The sequence below is a fragment of the Protopterus annectens genome, chromosome 5.part0 (genome assembly GCF_019279795.1).
Source record: "Protopterus annectens isolate FY-2018-M chromosome 5.part0, PAN1.0, whole genome shotgun sequence".
In the NCBI taxonomy this organism is placed as follows: domain Eukaryota; kingdom Metazoa; phylum Chordata; order Ceratodontiformes; family Protopteridae; genus Protopterus; species Protopterus annectens.
In genome coordinates, this window is record NC_056735.1 from 1,295,132,285 (window position 1) to 1,295,153,166 (window position 20,882).

Sequence of the window (20,882 nt, forward strand, 5' to 3'; positions counted from 1 at the left end):
ATACCAGAAGAATGTAGAGTCCCTGAAATCACAGACGCTCACGTTAAAACAGCCCTCTCCAAAGCCAAAAACTCAGCATCAATGGGACCGGACAGTGTCCCAGGTTGCATCCTACACGAGCTCAAAGACGAACTAACCCCTCACCTAAACACACTGTTCAACCTCAGCCTCTCCACAGGCTACATACCCACAGAGTGACGCACAGCAATGGTTATCCCACTCCACAAAGGTGGAGCCACAACAGACCCTGGGAATTATCGCCCTATACGCCTGACTAGCTTGGTCTGCAAGGCTATGGAACGCATCATCACGGAACTCATTAACAGAGACATTGGGAACTTCCAAACACTGGACCCTACCCAGCTTGGCTTTAAGGGCAGATCATGCCTCCTAAACCTAGTGGACCTCTTTGAGACCGTTACCAAGGCTACAGATGAGGAAAAGGTGGTACACACAGCCTACCTAGACCTCACTAAGGCCTTTGACACCATTCCCCATTCTGGTATTACAGACAAGCTCACCAGCCTGAACATAAACCCCTACGTCACAAGATGGGTTGCCAACTGGCTCATGGACAGAACCCACATGGTGACAGTTGCGGGAGCTAGGTCAGTCTCTACACCGGTTACAAGTGGTGTTCTCCAGGGCTCAGTCCTAAGACCCATCCTGTTCGGCATATACTTCTCAGGGGTACAGGCAAGCACAGGAGGACTATGGCTGACCAAGTTCACAGACGACTGTAAACTAGGGGTTATAACTGACTCTCCGGCTGACACAGACATCCTCCAAAAGGGTCTCACTGAGACGGATACCTGGTGTCAAAACCATGGCCTCAAGCTAAATGCCAAAAAGTGCATAGTCATCCCCTTTGGAAAAAACAAAGTACCCACAAACAACCACATAGGTGGCAGTTCCCTAAATACGGAAGACGTAATAAGGGATCTGGAGACCCAAGTAGATAGCAATCTCACCTTTGATAATCACATTGCCAAAGTGGTTAGAAAATCCTTCTACGTGGCCCAACCAATCACAAAAGGGTTTACATCCAGATCAAAAGAGGTCATTGTGCCCCTCTACTCATCACTCATCAGACTCATCTTAGAGTACAATGCCCCATTTGGTATGTACCTTACAAGACACCTGCAACAGCTGGAAAGACCACAGAAGTACCTCACCAAGAGGATCAATGGCCTCAAACAGATGCCCTATGCAGCTCAACTGAAGAAACTCCAGTTGTACTCGGTTGCATACCACCTACTCAGAGGTGATCTCTGCCTGACATACAAGGCTATGTCCAACCCAGAATTGATGGACATGCTCCACCTAAAGAAAACCTTATCCCCTCGAGCCACATGCTCTAGGGATCTAAACCTTACCACAACAATAAATAGGACGTGCTGGAGAGAGAGATTCCTGTCCCAGAGACTTCCCATGCTTTGGAACAAGATCCCAATCTACATTAGGCAGAGCTCCTAACTAACACTCTTCAAAAGAAACTTTGACGAGTGGATGGGAAACAGAAAGTTTACCTCGGGGATCACTTCAGTGGCTCTGCTAGACAGAGGCACAGGGAACTAATCTAAGGGGACAGCGAAAGCCAACACATTCTGGCTAGGCTTATAAATGCCTTCAGGCAGATAGCCTAGCACCCACCTATGAACCTATAATGTACCACATCAGCAGTCCCAAAAATTCCTCGTTTCTAATATCATTCATCCAGAGACAGGAAGGTAGTTATATTTTGATTCTTTAAATGTGCAGCCCCAGCAGCCAAACACCTGGTAATTACTCTGAGGCCTGTAAATACTTTAAATGGAGGAAACGGAAACTAAAAATTATGAGCTAACTGAAATCTTTACAAGAAATGCACCTTCAATGTACAGTGTAGCCATGGAGCACTCTTGACCTATGAAAAATGGTTCAGTCTTTAGAAACCCCATCTAAGTACATCTACGTTTACAAAACTTGTTTAGATCTGCTAACTGCAGGTGTATTGAGAGGTTTTCCTTTTGTCACAAGAAATAGTCTGAATAAAAATCTTATCCTCTCTGACTGGTACATTCTTTGGAGAAGTCGGTCCATCAACTGAAGGCTCATAGAATTTGATGAGATGAAGTGTGTGGCCTAGCTAGTCTAACAGTCTCTGAAAAAAAAATACTACTTTATACCTGTATTGAGCTGTCTGTAATAAGTGTTTGTCTCTAGTTATCTACTGTAAAGGAGGATGACTCACACTTGTCCCTGTAGGGTACTGAGAGGATGAAAGTATTAAGTGTATGCATATGTACATGCGTGTACAGATGGAGCTACATAAAATTAATTATCTAATGTGAATAAGGTTGACATGGAAAGTTAACAAAAGGTCTAAACCAAAAATGTTGACAGAAACTAAGCACATTTAAATACAATAACAATGCAAATTAAATACACAACTTCAAGACCACACTACAGTGGGAAAAGGGCATAAACCCGTCACTGCTATAAAAATGGATTCTGTAGGTAGTTTGCATTTTAGGGCTTGCCATTTTTTTTTTTTTTCACGTTGACCTTATTCATAGGTAGGTACTAGGCTAGCAGCCCAAGGGCCTAAGTAAGCCTAGCCAACAAGGTTCCCTGGCTTACGCCACCCAAGAAAGTTATTTTCCTGTGCCCCTGTCGAGAAGAGCCACAGAAGTGATCCACTGGGTGTATTTCCTACTTCCCATCCACTTATCAAGATTTTTCTTGAAGAATGCTAATGAGGAACTTTGCTTGACATAGATGGGTAGCTTGTTCCAGAGTATGGGAAGTTTCTGGGACAGGAATCTATCCCTCCAGCATGTCCTGATTATTGTGGTGACAAGGTTTAGGTCCCTAGAGCGTGTAGCTCGGAGGAATTGGGATTTCTTTAGGTGTAGCATGTCCAACAGCTCTGGGTTTGACATAGCTTTATATGTTAGGCAGAGTTCACCTCGGAGTAGGCGATATGCTACAGAGTAAAGCTGGAGTTTTTTGAGATGGTCAGAGTAGGGCATCTGTTTGAAGCCAGTAATCCTCTTTGTGAGGTACTTCTGTGGCCTTTCCAGCTGCTGCAGATGTCTTGTGAGGTACATTCCAAACGGGGCACTGTACTCTATAATGGGTCTAATGAGTGTCGAGTAGAGGGGAACAATGACTTATTTTTTCCTAGATGAGAACCCTTTTGTGATGAGGTATATCACATAGAAGGATTTCCTGACTACTTTGGCGATGTGATTATCAAAGGAGAGACTACTGTCCACCAGGGTCCCCAGGTCTCATCACACATTCAGCGTTAAGTAGACTGCCGCCTATGTCGTAGTTCATGGGTACAGAGTTTTTACCAAAGGGGATGACAATGCACTTTTTGGCATGGAGCTTGAGGCCATGGCTCTGACACCAGGCATCTGTCTCTTAGGATGTCCACATCATTTGGGGACTCAGCTATGGCTCCTAGTTTGCAGTCATCTGCGAACTTCGTTAGCCAAAGGCCTTCTGTGTTAGCCTGTACTTCAGAGAAGTAGATACCAAAGAGAAGAGGTCCCAGGACTGAACCCTGTGGTACTGCACTTGTCACTGGTTTGAAGTCAGATTTGGAATCTGCAACTCTTACAATGTGGGTTCCGTCAGTGAGACAATTGGCAACCCAAGTTTGTGACGTAGGGATTTATACCTAGTTTAGTGAGTTTAGCTATAATTCCAGAATGGGGGAAGGTGTCGAAAGTCTTGCCGAGGTCAAAATAGGCAGTGTGAACCACCTTACCCTCGTCTACAGCTTTGGTGACCGCCTCAAATAAGTCAATCAGACTTAGGAGGCATGATCTGCCTTTCACAAACCCAAACTGGGTAGGGTCCAGAGTTTGGAGGTTACCAATGTCTCTGTTTAGGAGTTCCATGATAATACATTCCATGGCCTTACAGGCCAGGCTAGTCAGGCTAATAGGGCAATAGTTCCTGGGATCAGTGGTGGCACCCAATTTGTGAAGTGGGATAAATGTTACTGTGCGCCACTCAGTGGACACAAAGCCTGATGGTGAAACTATGATTGAACATGGTGTTTAGGTGGGGAGCCAGTTCGTTTTGAAGTTAGTGTAAAACGCAGCATGGGATGTTGTCCGGTCCCATGGATGCTGTGTTTTTGGCTTTAGAGAGTGCAGCTTTTACCTGCGTAGTTGTGATTACAGGGATTCTACATTCTTCCTATATAGATATGGGCCCTTTAGGGGGGTGGAGTTAGCACTGACCCCATCTGCCAGGACATTGGCAATATCAGTTGGTTCTGTAATTTTCATGCCGTTGTTCTGTAACTCAAGAGCAGATCTGGGTGTTGCCACTGAGATTCTTGACATAGCTATAAAATGCTTCGTGGTTGTCCCTAGAATCAGTGGCGATTTTGTTTTCGTAGCTAGCTTTGGAGAATGTTATAAGGGATTCTCAGCTTCTTACTGAGGCTGACCAGGGAACTCCTCCACTCATGGGATTTTACTCTCTTTTACAACAGTTTCTTCCTTCTATTGTAGAGTTTGTTTATGCCAGGGGACCACCAGATTGACTTCCATTTTTTGGAGGATAGCATCTTGGTTCTGTTTGGGATAGCACGATCCATGCACTTGTGTAAGTGCTTACAGAGTGCATCTGTGAAGGATTCAACAGTTGTAACTGTATTGTCCATCTGCGTGGGTGTCCTGAAATTCACCATTTGTCTTAAGAAGCATGAAGTTGGCTTTGGAATTTTTATTTCCATGATTTCCTTAATGGGGGGTGGGGCCAAGATGTAGATATCTAGGGTGATTATCTTATGGTCAGATCTGACCAAGGAGTTGACTTCAGGTGTGGAACACCAGTCACGTCATGTTGGTAATGACTAGGTTTAGGATACTGTTGGCCCTGGTGGGGGTGTGGATAAGTTAATCCAGGGCATTGGAATCTATGAATTCCAGAAAGCGTTGAGTGAAGGAGCTGGTACATGAATAGTTTTTCCCAGTTAATGGTGGGGTAGTTGAAATTGCCCATTATTAGGGTGTTTGGTTGAACATTATTGAATATTTTCCAGTATATCAAGAAAAGAGGAGTGGGAATCCTGAGGCATAGTTTGGATTGCCCACAGTTAGTTGCACTTGGATAACCTCAGATGCATTATGCTGAGCAACTAGCCTGGAGGTGTGGATATCCTTAATGAATATGGACACACCTCCACCTCTGGTGTTCCGGTCCAGGTTAGGTGGCCGAAGAGTGTGGTATGAAATATAGCCTGGTAATGCAAGGGTGCTCTCTGGAGCCTCGAACCAGGTCTCAGTCACTGCACAGATATCAATGTTCTCCATTTTAAGGAGTGCCTCGAGGTAGTGCATTTTGAGATTTAGACTTCTAGTTTTTGCTTGCCTGTTCCTGTTACGGTGGTGACTTTGTCATTTTAACCTTGCCTAAAAAAAGGCACTACAGAGGCAGCAAGAGCCTTAGCCAGTATCCAGAATCCCAGGGGTGACAGGTGCACATTAGGTTATGTATACTGAAGTCTGTCAAGACACTCATGTCGACCAGAAATTGTTGATAATGCCAGTGTTTACATGCTACCAATGTTTACGTGCATCTACATCCCTAGAGAGCTGAATGGGGTCAGTGTAACAGTCGTGTATATCCCACCTACTGCTAACACCACTGAGGCTCTAAATAAACTATGCAATCACATGGGTGAGCTGCAGAGCAAATATCCTGACTTGGTACACATGGCAGCTTGTGACTTAAGAAAGCAGATCTGAAAGAAGTACTCCCGCACTACCATCAGTATGTGGACATTCCTACAAGGGGGAATAATATCCTTGACAAGGTGTACATAAACTTAAAAGAAAGCTTATAAGGCAGTACAACTTCCACAAATGGGAAACTCTGACCATTATACTATCTTGCTACGATCAGCTTACAAACCTGCACTGGTTACAGCGAAACCCACAAAGAAATCAATGTATGACCCGACAGAGCTATGGAGGCCCTCCAAGACTTCCTTGAAAGAACCAACTGGGATATGTTCAAGAAGGCAGGCACGGTGAATCAGCATCTGACCACTGATGAATACACTGAGGTAGTGATGGCATACATTTCAAACTGCATTGATGGGGTAACAAATACCAAGTGTATCGCTACCAGAGCTAACCAGAAGCCATAGCTCACCCCTAAGATATAGGAGCTTCTGAAGGAGAGAAACACAGCTTACAGTGCTAAGAATAACACAGCCCTAAGTGTAGCAAGAGGTAATCTGAGGAAGAGCATAAAGGAGGCTAAGAGGCAGTATGGCAGAAAAGTGCAGAGTCACTTTGAAGACATGAAGGATGCAAAGAGACTATGGCTAGGCATACAGGAGATCACAGACTACAAAAATCAGGTCAGCATTGAATTCCAGGGCAATTTGAACATCTTCTTTGCTAGATTTGAGGAAAGAAAACAGCCTGACATTAAAGCTAACCACTGATGAAAAGGATGCAGTACTCAGCCTCAGCACACAGGAGGTAAGAAGAGAGCCAAGGAGAGTGGACTCCAGGAAGGCTGGTGGCCCAGACAACATACTGCGAAAGGTGTTAAAAAGCTGTGCTGATCAACCATGCACAGTGCTCAAGGAAAAATTTAACATCTCTTACCATGGCGAAAGTACCCTCATGATACAAGGAAACTAACATCATCCCACTACCCAAGAAAACCATTCCCTCCAGCCATAATGACTACAGACCAGTCGCTCTGACATTCACTGTTATGAAATGTTTTGAGTGGCTGATCAAAAAGCATCTTTTATCATGCCTACCTCCTGATTTTTGACCCTCTGCAGTTTGCATGCAGAGCTGATAGATCCATGGCTGACACCATATCAGTAGCACTACACATCTCCCTTGAGCATTTAGAGGGCAAAGACAATTTATGTGAGGATGCTTTTCATAGACTTCAGCTCTTCATTTAATATGGTGGTACTAATGCAGCTGATAGAAAAACTGGCACATTCAGTAAACATCTCTGTAACTGGATCCTGGACTTCTTGACTGAGAGACCACAGAGGGTGAGTTTGGGTAAGAACACATCAAAGTGCATCACGATTAACACCGGGGTTCCAAAGGAATATGTTCTCAGCCCACTGTTATTCATCATCCTGACCCACAACTGCTATGCTAGGCACAAGTCCAACCATATCATCAAATTTGCTGATGACACCACAGTTGTGCGGCTCATCGCAAATGAAGATGAAAGGGTGCACTGAGAGGAGGTGGCATCTCTGATCAGTATGTGCAAGGGGAACAACCTTGACCTGAATGTAAGCAAGACCAGAGAGATTATTGACTTCAGGAAAAGGGAACAAACTATCCAGTACTCAGGATCAATGGTGAGAGTGTGGAGATGGTTAAGACTATGAAATTCCTGGGTGTACACATATCAGAGGATCTCTCGTGGTGAGGAAACACCAGCCAACTGGTCAAGAAAATGCACCAATGTCTCCACTTTTTAAGAAGGGTGAAAAAAGCTAAGCTTCCTTCTCATATTCTCTCCACCTTCTACAGAGGTGCAATATAGAGCATCTTCACCTACAACGTCACAGTGTGGTTTGGAAGCTGCACAGTTACAGAAAGGAAGGCACTACAAAGAGTGGTGAAGGTTGCAGAGAAGGTAACAGGTTCCATTCTTCCATCAATACATCTTAATTTTGCAAGAAGCACCTGAATGGCCACCAAAATAATACAGGACAACCCACATCCTGCGCACGGACTGTTTAAGCATCTGGCATCAGGCAGGAGATATTGCAGCATCCGTTGCAGGACTACAAGATAAAATAACAGTTTCTACCCTACAGTGATTAGACTTCTGAACTCAGGCCCTAGTCCTAAGGGTCTGGACACAAGTCAATTTTTTATTTATATCTTTGTGCAATATATACTTACATATATTCCAAGTAAGCACAATATTTATTCATTATATCCATAGTCAGTATTATTTAACCCATTCAAGTGCAATACTAGACATATAACTTTGTCACTGTTCAATCTGTAGTGTGTTTTGTATTAAATTAATTCAGGGGAGGGTATTCTTTTCGTATGTGAGTGTTGGCAAATGTCTCTGCGCTTTCTTGCATGTATTGGGAGTAGTACTGTATTAGTTATGTTTATTCCTCTACTTGTATGTGCTGTTTCACTTTCCTTTGTGATCTCAAGAATTGAGCTGATGCACGAAACTTCATTTAGGCTATAAGTGTGTAGTTCTAAATGACAAAGTTTACTTTGACTTTGAGGTGTACTGAAAAAAACAAACTAGGTGCATGCAAACTTTTATTACAAAAAACAGAAAAGCACTGTTTTTGCAGGGGGCAAGCCCAACTACACCCCCTGCTGATTACACACCCCAACTCCAAGTTCAAAAAGTAGCAAGGAAAAGACATATTCCCCAATTCAGTCAATCAAATGCCGTCTTTTAAACAGATGTCAGCCAAGGAAAACTTAGACCAAATACAGGCGACCTATTTGATATATGTACATAGATTACATATCACACACACACACACAAAACATACATATCTATTACATGTACGTACATACAGAGATAACCTTGTTTTTCCCTCTCGTGTCATCATCTGGTTGACAACACTACAGTGGCATTCAAAAGTCATACCTCATGTTACGGCTGTGCTTGAAGTAGCATTTGCAACATTATAAGCACACCTCAATGTACCTATTCTTATCTTGTCAACTCTATTCTGTGTGTGACAGTACCAGTAAGAGTACCCTAGATCTTGAATTTTCTCCAAAACTGAGTTATGATAATGTACTATGTCAGCCAGTTACATTAATACTCCAGTTCCTTAAGGCACTCGGTGTGTAAACATGTTCACCACATTTATAGAGTACCCTTTTTTTATCCAAAGGGAAGAGGAGGTATAGAACGTTTTTTCCATTCTGGCATAAATGACAGTGGACCAGTCTTTCAGGCATTACACACATCCTGCCTATCTAAGGGATACTTGTACAACCCACCAACCTTTTAATGACTGGACATTAAGTGAGAGCAATGACAGTGTTTTGTACTTTTAAAGATATGCCAAAGACTGGACTAAATGTCGACTAAACATATGAAAGCCCCATCATTTCTATCCATTGTTTCCCTAGTGAGATATGATCACCTACAAGCCAATGAAAAGAAAAAGACTCACTTGGTTTATAGATACTTACTGCATTAATCTTCTGGTGAAGAGCCCAAAATTAAGAATAATCTTTTTTCATATTAGTCTTGTGAGAGGAATTTTCTTTATTAAAATCTACAGAGGAAATTAGCTGATTATGCAAAATCCCCATGTTCAGTTGTTACTTTTCTTTTCCTTTTGACTTCTTGAACATCTGCAGGTACTTGCACCTTTACAGGCACTTACAAAGAGTAATGTTTCAGCCTGTTTGATCCAAAGAGTGACATTTGTCTAGTGAAGGCACTAGTAAGTCTCCATTTCAATGCAGTTTCCTGTAACAAAATTAAACACCAGACACACTAATGCCATCTAATTTGGATGTTGCCTGTCTAACTGCAGCATTCCTTTACCTACAACTCAAGAAAACATTTGAGAAGTGCAAGGATCTATATCCCTTTTAACTCTGAGACAACATAATTAAAGGGATACCCACTTTGGTACACAAGAAGGTGCTGCCAAAGATGTATTTTCTGTCAGCATCCAAATCAGGGGAAAGAATTTCAATATTGCAAATAACTTTGTGTGTCCGTTTCTGGGACTTGTTTGTATTAGGGTAGCCTCTTCAATATGAGGGGGAAGTGTACATTCACTTGTGTGTGTTTTCTACCACATCCTTTAATGATTCTCCTCTGCTAAATTTAATCACCCTATGATTTTTCCATTATACACTGCTGGACTCCCTGAAATTTAAGAAAAAAGGGAAGTTTTGAGAAAAAGAAGAGTGCATGCAGTTACATTTTGAGGTTTAAAAATCTGAACACAGTCTACTACAAGCACAAGAAATATCTTGAAGCCAGTCTGAAAACTTCTAAAGAAAGCTGAGAAATCATACACTAGAAAATACTCTGACAAAGCTGGATGTACTTGGAAGTGAGGGCAACTCAAGAACAACCCTGAAAAGCAATACCAATGTTACAGGGAAGCCCTGTGCGCCAATAAAGGCTTGAAAGAATGTTGGCCTGAGACCGACACTGGTCTTCAAATGGACTGAGGCACAGCTACTGAAATCTCTGTCTAGGACTGAAGTTAGACAAGGTGGGTAAAACTCAAAGGTTATAATTTATTGTTCTACTGACCCACCCCATGAAAAAAATTGTGTCACGCCTTGCAGAAACCTAAGTCTCGTCAGACTTCTTGTCACATGGTGAAAGCATAGACAAATGGTGACAAACAACAGTAAATCAACCCTGCATTCCTACATATGCATCAGACCCAGAACAAAGTTCCACACTGTTTTGTAATGCATATTCCTTGTAAACCATAAAGAAATAAAGAGTTTTCTTATACACAGTTTCTGAAAGTTTTCATTAACAGCAAACAATTTCATTTTTGTTATACTAGCCATTAGTTGGTTCATGGAATCCAAAATACCAGAGAGGTTTTTTGATTGGATCTTATTCACCGAAACACCAATCACCAACATATGTATGACTTTTATGAACTTTCTCAGAGAAAGTTCCATCTGCAGCAGATTCTAGAAGTCTTCGTACCACTGGTAGAATGACTAACACAGCTGACAGTTTCTTTCCCTTCTTCCTGTGTCTTAGTAATGCAGGGACTTTGCTCTACATGTGTAGGCTGTAGCTGAAAGACCAGCTGCACAGTCAACACTGGTAACTGGATTGTTGCTGATACCCACACTGAACATCCTTGACAAGCAAAGCATAGTCAAACATGAAGAGTTTGTAGAGTTTACTCCTACCTAAGTGAACCCAGGAGAGGTCAGCCAAGGAGCAAAACCCAGGAAATATCGACATTCCCGGAAAAGTTGAGTCAAGACTCCAGCAGGTTTAAGTGGGATGGATAAAGTTTCTGAATTCAAGCCCAGTACCAGACATTCCACCTCGATAGCATGGGATTTCAAATGTAGGCAGCTTCATAATCTAAAACACCAAAAAATCTTGACTCACAAGTATCATTTCCTGAAGTGGGCCTAAGGGTAGCAGATGTGATGGCAAGGTTAATGACTGTGAATGTGATGCTGGACAGACAATACTGATACCAGTAGAATCTGAAACTAAATTGAAAGCAACAAAATGAGACTGGATATAATGTAAATCAACCTGAGGCTCAGCAAATGTTTACACAATTTGAACAAGGAAAGGGAAATTGAGTCTCCCAGTTCTAGTATGGTGCATTCATTCCCCTTTGCTTGTAACACTGGTCAGGACTTAACACATGGATTCTTTTGCTGGATTTTTTTTTGCTTTTACTTTCTCCTTATCCCAATGACTACAGATGTTACCTTGCTGCTACTTGCCTATCTGATTTTTTAAACACTGGATTTGTTTGATCATTAGTAAACGAGGCAGATAAGGCGATAAAAATAGTTTCATCTCTATAATTTGAAAATTTTCTTGAAGGGGGTGGATCTGGTGGTGGGTGAATGCTGAAAAAACAACAACATAACATATGTCAGGTAAAAACAAAAAAACAGAAAGTAAGGCCAAGCCACTGCAGACAATGCAACACTTGCACAACTGTAACGTGGCCACAACAGGTGGTAATAGAAGTCAAAAATAAATGTTTGCTGTCAAAAATGTAGAATCTGGTCTACATAGGGGGTAAGGATGCAGGAGAAAAAAAAAAAGTATCAAGCATACCTCTCCACCTCTTAGAGCAAAAAAATCTGGACAAAGCCACAGATAATGGGGGGACAAGGGCCCAAAAATAGGGACACTAAATGCTTCCAGAAAACCAATTTTATGAGAAAAGAACCATAAATACCAGTCAAAATCTGGACATTCTGTGAAAAATATAGACAGTTGAGAGGTATGGTCTCAAGGCTTATGTTCAAACCACACAATGGATTCTATATTCTTTCTGATGAATACATGAAGGTAAAAAATAAATAAAAAGATTAAGGATTACTGCTTTAAAAACTACCATTTTCATTGTAATTAAAAAAAAGAGTATAACAACCTATGAAATTAGGACAAATAGTAACTGAACACAACCCAAAAATGTATATCAATATTATTAAAAATACAGTTTGACACAGTACAAGACAGTCTTTTGTACTCAAGGACAACACTAGCAAGACACAGAAGCAATAATAAAACATACTACCACCAGTATAAAACCACAGACTGTTAATAGTAGTAAGGAGAAAGAGAGATATGGAGTTAAAAGAAAGAAAGAAATACCTTGCCAAAATATGTCAATTCCTACTAAAAGGTAAAATTAATTCAGTAAACTGAACTTCCAAAAAACATTAGGGAAGACCGTGCTTGAAATAACCATGGAGAACAGATGGGATGTTTCAAAAACAAGCATGTTGTATATTATGCACATATTAAAATGTGAAGTATTTTAGTTTAATTATTTTTATCTTCTTATAAATGTTATTTTATTTTTATCTTCATCAAATGTGCTTCCACAGTTCCAGTTTCCTGACTTGCTTTGTCGAGACAAAATGCAAATTCTAAACCGGACAACAAAAACTTGATGAACCAAGTTAAGACTCATACTGATTGGCAACTGTGAGAAACCTATATTTTAGTTCTACCATCACTATCATTTACTTCAGGATCCGACCTGCAAGGTTCAATCGATTTTCTATAGGGTAAAATGGCTTTATAAGTCCCTTAAAGAATCTAGAGGGATCTGAAATATTTAAGTATGCAGGCAATGATCACCCATCCCCACCCCCAAAAAACACATAGAATCAAATGTTTATATTTAAAAAATAAATAATTAAATAAATAAATAAATAAATAAATACTTACCTCTCTGCCAAATGCAGTACATTTTGGCTCCTGGCTTACGTCATCTAAAATCAATGACAGCTGCTTTGCCTCGATCTCTTGGTCAGTGGATTTGGGAAGCTTCACAGAAATTAGCTGAAAACAATCTTTAAGACAAACAAATCTGTTGACATTTTGCAAATGAAGACAAAAAAAAAGCACCAAGCAACATACAGGCAAAAAGGACAAAACCTGCAAGAAGACAAACTTTCAATTTAAAATGAAGTAGTGCTCGATTATTAAAACCACAGCACAAGGGCAGTGAACACACCCACCCCAACGCACGTTTTTTACCCTTTAAGCTTTCTTAGAGGTATGAAAACTCAGAAGTGAACAAATTGCTTCTGGGGTATAAGCATGGCGTCAAAAGGTTTTAACTTATCTGAATCCCACATCTAGTTTCAGTACTTGCATCTTTATGAACACATGAAATTCAATTTATCTAGAGTATCAGATCGCCCTTGTTGCTACATATGGTAGCTTCTTTCCCCCTATCTCCACAACAGCCTATCTACCACAAGAGGAGTGGTTTCTGGCCCAGAAATTGTAGTTTATTGGCTGTTTAAGCAGTTTTCCCATCCCTTTCAACTTTCTGATTTAAAAGCCCGAGTTTGCATGTGTTTGTGCTCGTTTAAGCTCCATGGATCCAGTTTTGACATCCTGCAGACTACAAGAGCAACAGGAAGGAGAAAGAAGTGCCTCCCATTTTGATTTTTTCATAATTTACTGCTCTCTGCATGTTTTTTTGTCGTTTTTAATTTATCGGCATTTATTTAAAATGCATTTGCCTTAATATTGCTACATACTTGAGTGTAATCTCTTGTACTGCATTTACAGTGTTTTTGCTACTGTTTTAACTGCTTTTCTGCACAAAAAAAAGTTCTAAGCTTGTTTCCTGCCGTTCCTGTAACTAGTCTAGTCCAGATACAGATTTGCTGTATCCAGGACTGTTTTTAAAGTTTCTGAGCCCCCCAGAACTTTCTGTGTTGGAGGGAAGCCTTCTAGCTCATCAGTGGAGTGGTAAGCACTAGGAGTGGTGGTTTCTGGCCCAGAAATTGTAGTTTATTGACCGTTTGGGCAGTTTTTCCATCTCTTTCAACTTTCTGGTTTAAAAGCCCGTGTCAGCTGAGGTAACCTATTACTGGTGCCAGAAAGTTTACTCTTCAATTTTCCCCTTAGAACGTGCTTGTTCTTTTACTTCTTGCACTTCAATTAGCTTAATCAGCTAGCACTTTCAACAGGCTTTTGCAGCATTTACTGCAGCAGACTTAGGTCCTATCAGCACTAGCTGTTCCTAAGCAGTAAGTGCACCAGTACTTATTAGTTATGACCACCACTCCTGGTATGATTGTAGGGCAATTTCCTGTGCTTTTTCCTGCTAACCTGGTGCACTTGGGCATTCTGAGACAGTGTGGGAACTGTCTGATGTACACTGACAACCTTCACCTCTTACCTCCCAACACTCATACATGTGAGAGATGCACTTATATCACCAAACTGGAAGCAGTGCACGCTCCAACCAAGAGAGGACTAGCTGGTCAAGAGGAGAAGGTCAACACCTGCAACTCACTACATAGAACACACAGCCCTCCAAAACACCAACCATCACAACCCACACATAGAAACACAAACCATACAACCACATTTGTGGAGGCTCTCAATAAAAATGTACCCAAACAACAGACAACCCAGAGACAGAAATGCACTCGACCACCACAACACAACACCAACCCCAGAACACATAGCTCACCACCACAGTGTGCCCTTCAACCTAAGCCCTTAAGGTAAAACACTTTGCCCAATGTAATAATCATAGGAGACTCAATTATGAGGCATGCTGATGTCCCACTCACTAGGCTGAACAAGTAGAGGGTGACAGTTCTCTATCAGGTGCCAGGATCTGCAACATAACACATGCACTCAGGTCACTCCACAACAAGTACAAATATGACTCGGTCATTGTCCATGTGGGTATGAATGACCAGAGACATACCTCCCTGGACTACATGAAAAGAGATGTGATGGAACTCTTGGACTATGTGGCCCAGGCAGGTATGATCCTAGCCCTGAGAAGTATTCTACCATCACCCAGAATGACACCACAGTACGAGCAGAAAATGATGGACTTCAACAACTGGCTAAGTTTATGGTGTCATTCTAAGGGGATCCAGTGTCTGTCTGCCTGGGACGATATGATTGACAGACCTCGATGCTTTGCCAGACACAGCCTGCATCTGTCACCCCTGGAATTCCAGGTACTGGCTAAGGCTCTAGCCACCCCTATAGTGCCTTTTTAGGCAGTGTTCCAAAGACCAAAATTCCACCATAACAGCTACAAACAAATGCAATCTGAAGGTCATGCTGCTCAGTGCTAGAAGTCTAAGTCTCAAGATGCACTCGCTCAAAGCTCTCCTCAAAATGGAGAATGCCGACATCTGTGCTGTAATGGAGACCTGGTTTAAAGAGGCAGAAATCACCCCTGCGCTCCAAGGCTACAACTCATTCCATACCTTTCAGTCCCAGAATACGTCCAGAAGCTCCAAAGGCAGTGGTGTCTCCATGTTCTTAAAGGATATGCACACCTCTAGACTGGTAGCCCAGCATAATGCATCCGAGATACTTCAGGTACAACAAACACTGGGTAATACAGTGATACAAGTCATAGCCTGCTACAGAACCCCAAACATGTTCCTAGACTCTTACTCCATGTTCCTAAGCACCCTGGAATCTATCAAGGTCCAACCCAATACACTCATAGTGGGTGACTTCAACTACTCTTCCATCAACTGGGAAAACTATTCAAGTACCAATGTACAGGCCTAACACTTTCTGGAATTTATCAATTCCAATGCCCTCGACTAGCTCATTCTGACCCCCACTAGAGGAAGCAACAACCCCGACCTGGTTATCACCAACATGGGAGACCGTTGCCCCACACCTAAAGTCAATTCCTCCCTGGTGAACTCTGACCATAAATTGATCACCATGGAAATCTCCATCTTACCTACAACCCTTGCTAAGGTGACCACCCTGAAAAACTTCTCTAAAGCTGACTTTGGGCTCCTGAAAACAGAGGCGGCTAACTTCTCGGCACCCATGCCAATGGAAAATAACTGCATGACTGCCGAATCGTACACCAATGCACTGTACGAGCACGTACAGAAATACATGGACCTTGCCATACCAAATAGAACTAAAAAAGGAAGCCAATCTGGTGGTCCCCAGCCATCAATAAACTCTACAACAGAAAGAAGAAACTGTTGCAGGCAAAAATGAAGTCACAAGACTGGAAATCCTCCCTTATCAGTCTCAACAAAAAGGTGAGATCCCTCATCAAATCCTCCAAAGCCAGCTATGAAGGCAGAATTGCGGCTGACAACAAAAACAACCACAAAGCCTTCTACAGCTATATAAAAAACCTCCAAGGCAATACTCAGATATGCTCTGAGTTACTGCACAATGACACCTCCTACACTGAGCCAACATATATAGCCAACATACTGGCCGACAGATTCAGTGCCAACTTTACCCCCACCTCCAAGGGCCCTATCCCAATACTAGAAGAAGGCCTGGTACCCACCATTCCTGCGGCACAAGTAAAAGCTGCACTGTCCAAAGCCAAGAATACAGAGTCCACGGGACATGATAATATCCCTGGCTGCATCCTACATGAGCTACAAAAAGAACTGGCACCACATCTGTGTGCCCTGTTCAATCACAGCCTTACCTCAGGCTATGTCCCTACTGAACGGCGCACTACTACAGTCATCCCGCTCCATAAAGGGGAGCAACTACAGACCTGGGAACTACTGCCCCATTAGCCTGACGAGTCTGGTATGCAAAGCTACGGAGCGCATCATCATGAACCTGCTTAACAAAAATATAGGCAATCTCCAAACTCTTGATCCCAACACAGTTTAGCTTTGTCAAGGGAGATCCTGCCTGCTGAACCTGCTTAACTTCTTCGAGACAGTCACCAAAGCTGTGGATGAGGGTAAGGCAGTGCATACAGCCTACCTCGACCTGGCCAAGGCCTTTGATACCATTCCCCACTTAGGTATCATTGATGAACTCACCAGACTAGGCATCAATCCTTACATCACTAGGTGGGTTGCAAATTGGCTCACAAACAGGACCCATATAGTGAAAGTTGTGGATTCCAAGTCAGACTGTCAACCAGTCACAAGTGGAGTCCCACGGGGCTCGGTCCTGGGCCCTCTCCTGCTTGGCACCTACTTCTCGAAGTCCAGGCCAACACAGGAGGACTCTGGCTGACCAAGTTCACTGACGACTGCAAGCTAGGAGTCATTATCAACTCCTCAAGTGATGCAGACATCCTACAAAAGGGCCTCTCTGAGACCAATGACTGATGTCGGAACCATGGCCTGAAGCTTAACGCCAAAAAATGCGTTATTATCCTCTATGGATAAATCTCAGTTCCCACAAATTACCACATTGATGGGAGCCCACTGAACACTGAAAGGGCCATAAGAGATCCCGGCACCCAGGTCAACAGCCACCTCATCTTCGACCACCACATTGGCACTGTGGTCAGAAAGTCCTTCTACTTGGCACATCTTATAACCAAAGGTTTTGCACCCAGGAAGAAAGAGATCATTCCTCTCTACTTATCCTTCATTAGACCAGCCATCGAATATAACACCCCGTTTGGCATGTACCTGACCAGACACCTACAACAGCTGGAGGCCACAAAAGTACCTCATAAAAAGGATCCTAGGCCTTAAACACATGTCCTAAACTGACAGACTCATGAAACTTCAACTCTTCTCAGTCTCTTATCGTCTACTTAGAGGTGATCTTTGCTCGACTTACAAAGCCATGTCTGACCCAATCCTACTTGAAATGCTACACCTAAAAGAAATCCCAATCCCCCATGCCACACGCTCTAGAGATCACAACCTCATTACCACAATTAACAGAACATGCTGCAGGGACAGGTTAATCTCCCAAAGACTGCCCACACTCTGGAATAAGCTTCCCATTCATGTCAAGCAAAGCATCTCGCTAGCCCTCTTCAAGAGAAATCTTGACGAGCGGATAGGCAACAAAAAGTTCACCCCAGGGATCACTCCAGTTGCCCTACTGGATAGGGGCACTGTGAACTATCGGGTGGCAGAGTGCCTGGGCAATATTTTTGGGCTAGGCTTGTAAAGGATCCAGGGCCATTAGCCTAGTACACACCTATGAACAATAAAAAAATATCAAGGGTGGAAAGGCAGCAAAATGAACCAAAGGGCAGACAGGACAGGCTGATGTACCTATCTGAAATTAAGGCATATGCAATCAGACAACCACAAAAAGGCTTTGATGACACTTGCACCCTATATAAAAGGGTTCCCAATACAAGATTACCCATATCCAGCATCCCATAAAATATTTTCTTGGTCACATGAAAGGATTTCATGCTGTTTTTTGCGCCTTAAAATATACACATGAGCTTCTATGTTGCACTTAAAGCACAGAGATAAATTTGAACTTATTTGTGTTTGTGTCTTTCGGCTTTTCCCGGTTAGGGGTCGCCACAGCGGAACTCCGGTCCGCTAATGATTGGCAGTAGATTTTTACGTGCTAAGTTGCCAACCCTGACGCACAACCTTCAACGAAGGTACGCCCATTCACGCATGTCTCCACACAGAAGACGCTCTAGCTGAGAATTGAACAGGACAATGTCTTACTGTGAGGTGACAATGCTACCACATCACCACCACCACTACTAACCATTAATAGCATGAACATTTAAAACCAACCAGTCTCTTAACAGAATAAGCACAACTGAAGTACTTAAAACTCTTAATCCTTCTAAGCAACTCAAGTGACTAGGGAAATGTTGAATACTCTTCACAAAAAAGCTTGTATGTAGTCCTTGAACTGATACAGGGACAAGAACTACCTTCTACACAAAAATAAAGCTATCCTGCAGTTATGTCATCTCCTCATCCCCATCTACCATTTGAAAATAAGGAAACTATTCTACAACAAATAAAGGAATCAGAAGTATCTCCAGCTCCTTTAGTTTTTTTTTAATATATATAACTGAAAAATAAATTATACAACTGAATCTTCAATCTAAGCCTGACTCACTGTCAATGAGGGTAGACCTCTGACTGTGAATCAGGTGACCAGTGTTAAATTAGCAGCAGTGGCACTACAGGAGCCAGGCAGGAAAGGTAGGGGGGATAAGGTGAAAGGGCATGGCTTACTCACCTCGCCTGGAAGGGGAGAGTTTGACACTCACTTCAACACACTGGGCAATGCAACTTCCCTAACAGAAACTAGGGAAACCACAGCTCAAGCTTAGAGGGGTGGACTTTCACTGCACTGTACAAACACAGGTTAACTGGGCCTGTAAGATCAGGTCAGGTGGTTATGAAGAAGCATCTCCTTTGCTGCCTTTACTTCTTTCTATTCAATCTTGATGTATATTCAATGGTTATATGTCTTTGCACTGAAACAGAAACGGAGCAGAAGCCATTCTCGTCAAAGCAAACCTGCAGACAATTTTTTTAAGTATGATTCACAAACCACTTTGATTGAACTTCTCAAGAATTCATCATTTAATACTTATAGAATCACACACCAGAAACCTACCTGGGGAATCAAGGTCATACTCTGAAGCTATAGAAAAGATTTTGTCCTCGGTGCCAAAGCAGCAGTAGAGTGAATAGAGCCTCCAGCCAACTACAAAAGTCTAAGGGGAAAAAAGAATAATGTCACTCCAAAAATAAAATGTTTTAAGCCCCCCTTCACATACTCTTAGCCCATGTGTAATGAACTTCAATTATGCAACTCTTGGCTACTATCCCACTCCTCCTGACTACCTTCATAGGTCAGCCACAGTCACAGACATGTTCCTTCACCACATAAACTAACCCTAACTTCTTGGAACACAAGCATTTTTACTTTCAAACAAAGTGTCAGGAAGACAAAGCAGGAGACAGGACTGGTACCACAGCCATAGCCATAATGCAGTTACAGAACTACTTCATCTACCCAGGGATGACCTCACTACCATAAACAATTCCTCATCCTCAAGTTATGTTTTACTTCAGCTTCACACCATAAGCTATAAATACAAATAAACAGGAAAAAAAAGTAATTTTGCAAAGGCAGCTACATCCACTGCACCCTCAAAGTGAATGCTTTGTACCCACATTACCAATTACTAAATATACTAATTACTGTGCTGCACTAACTGAACTATAGGAAGTACTCCCCTTAGTCTAGTGTTAGTAACACCACATGAGTTAACACGTTTAGTAATTGTGGGGGGCGGGGTAGTGGCAGCCCTGCTAGGGGATAAACAGAAGTAAAATGGTCTGAAGGTTAACATGGTATAGTAAAAAACAGGAAGAACAGTCATTTAAAAGTAGATAAGACTTTTAAAACATAAAACAAAACAGCTGTAATTGGGTCAAGAAAACTAACATGCCATGACATTTATTTACATTTCAATGACTAGGTTTTGTTGTTTCCAATATGGATCACAATGTCCACCGTGATGCCCCCCCTTTTCAAAGAAAAGGGCAGAAAACCTCCAGCTAGTCAGTAAATGCCCAACCCTACCCCCAACTGATTCTCACATATTCATGCTTACTCCAATCAATAATAATACAGATAGATACTGTGCTTCTGAATCTAACAAACAAAATCAGCAACTGTGTAATACCTACTTGCACTATCAAAAGGGATCATCAACTCATGTACCTTTAGAAGAATTCCATCTGTGAAATCCCAGACCTTCACGGTACCATCAACTGAACAAGTATACAGCTACGACAGAAAAAAAGAATAATATATTTCAACTTTAACGAAATGATTTTTGTACATTTCTTTCAACATTTACTGAGGAATTCAAGTGTTCTTCCTATAGACATTTGCCTAAACTGATTACAGTCCTGGCAGTGGCATAA

The 20,882-nt window shown here is 42.1% G+C and overlaps 1 protein-coding gene across 1 annotated transcript in view; it reads right to left on the reverse strand.

Moving 5' to 3' along the window:
* Positions 1–20,882, reverse strand: part of WDR75 (WD repeat domain 75) — a 1,027,793-nt gene that overhangs the window by 952,199 nt on the left and 54,712 nt on the right. Inside the window, exons 3-5 of the mRNA XM_044071106.1 lie at positions 20,677–20,742; positions 19,561–19,660; positions 12,934–13,058 (exon numbers count right to left, since the gene is read on the reverse strand). Coding sequence (XP_043927041.1) covers positions 12,934–13,058; positions 19,561–19,660; positions 20,677–20,742 — 291 coding nt within the window. The remainder of the gene's footprint in view (positions 1–12,933; positions 13,059–19,560; positions 19,661–20,676; positions 20,743–20,882) is intronic.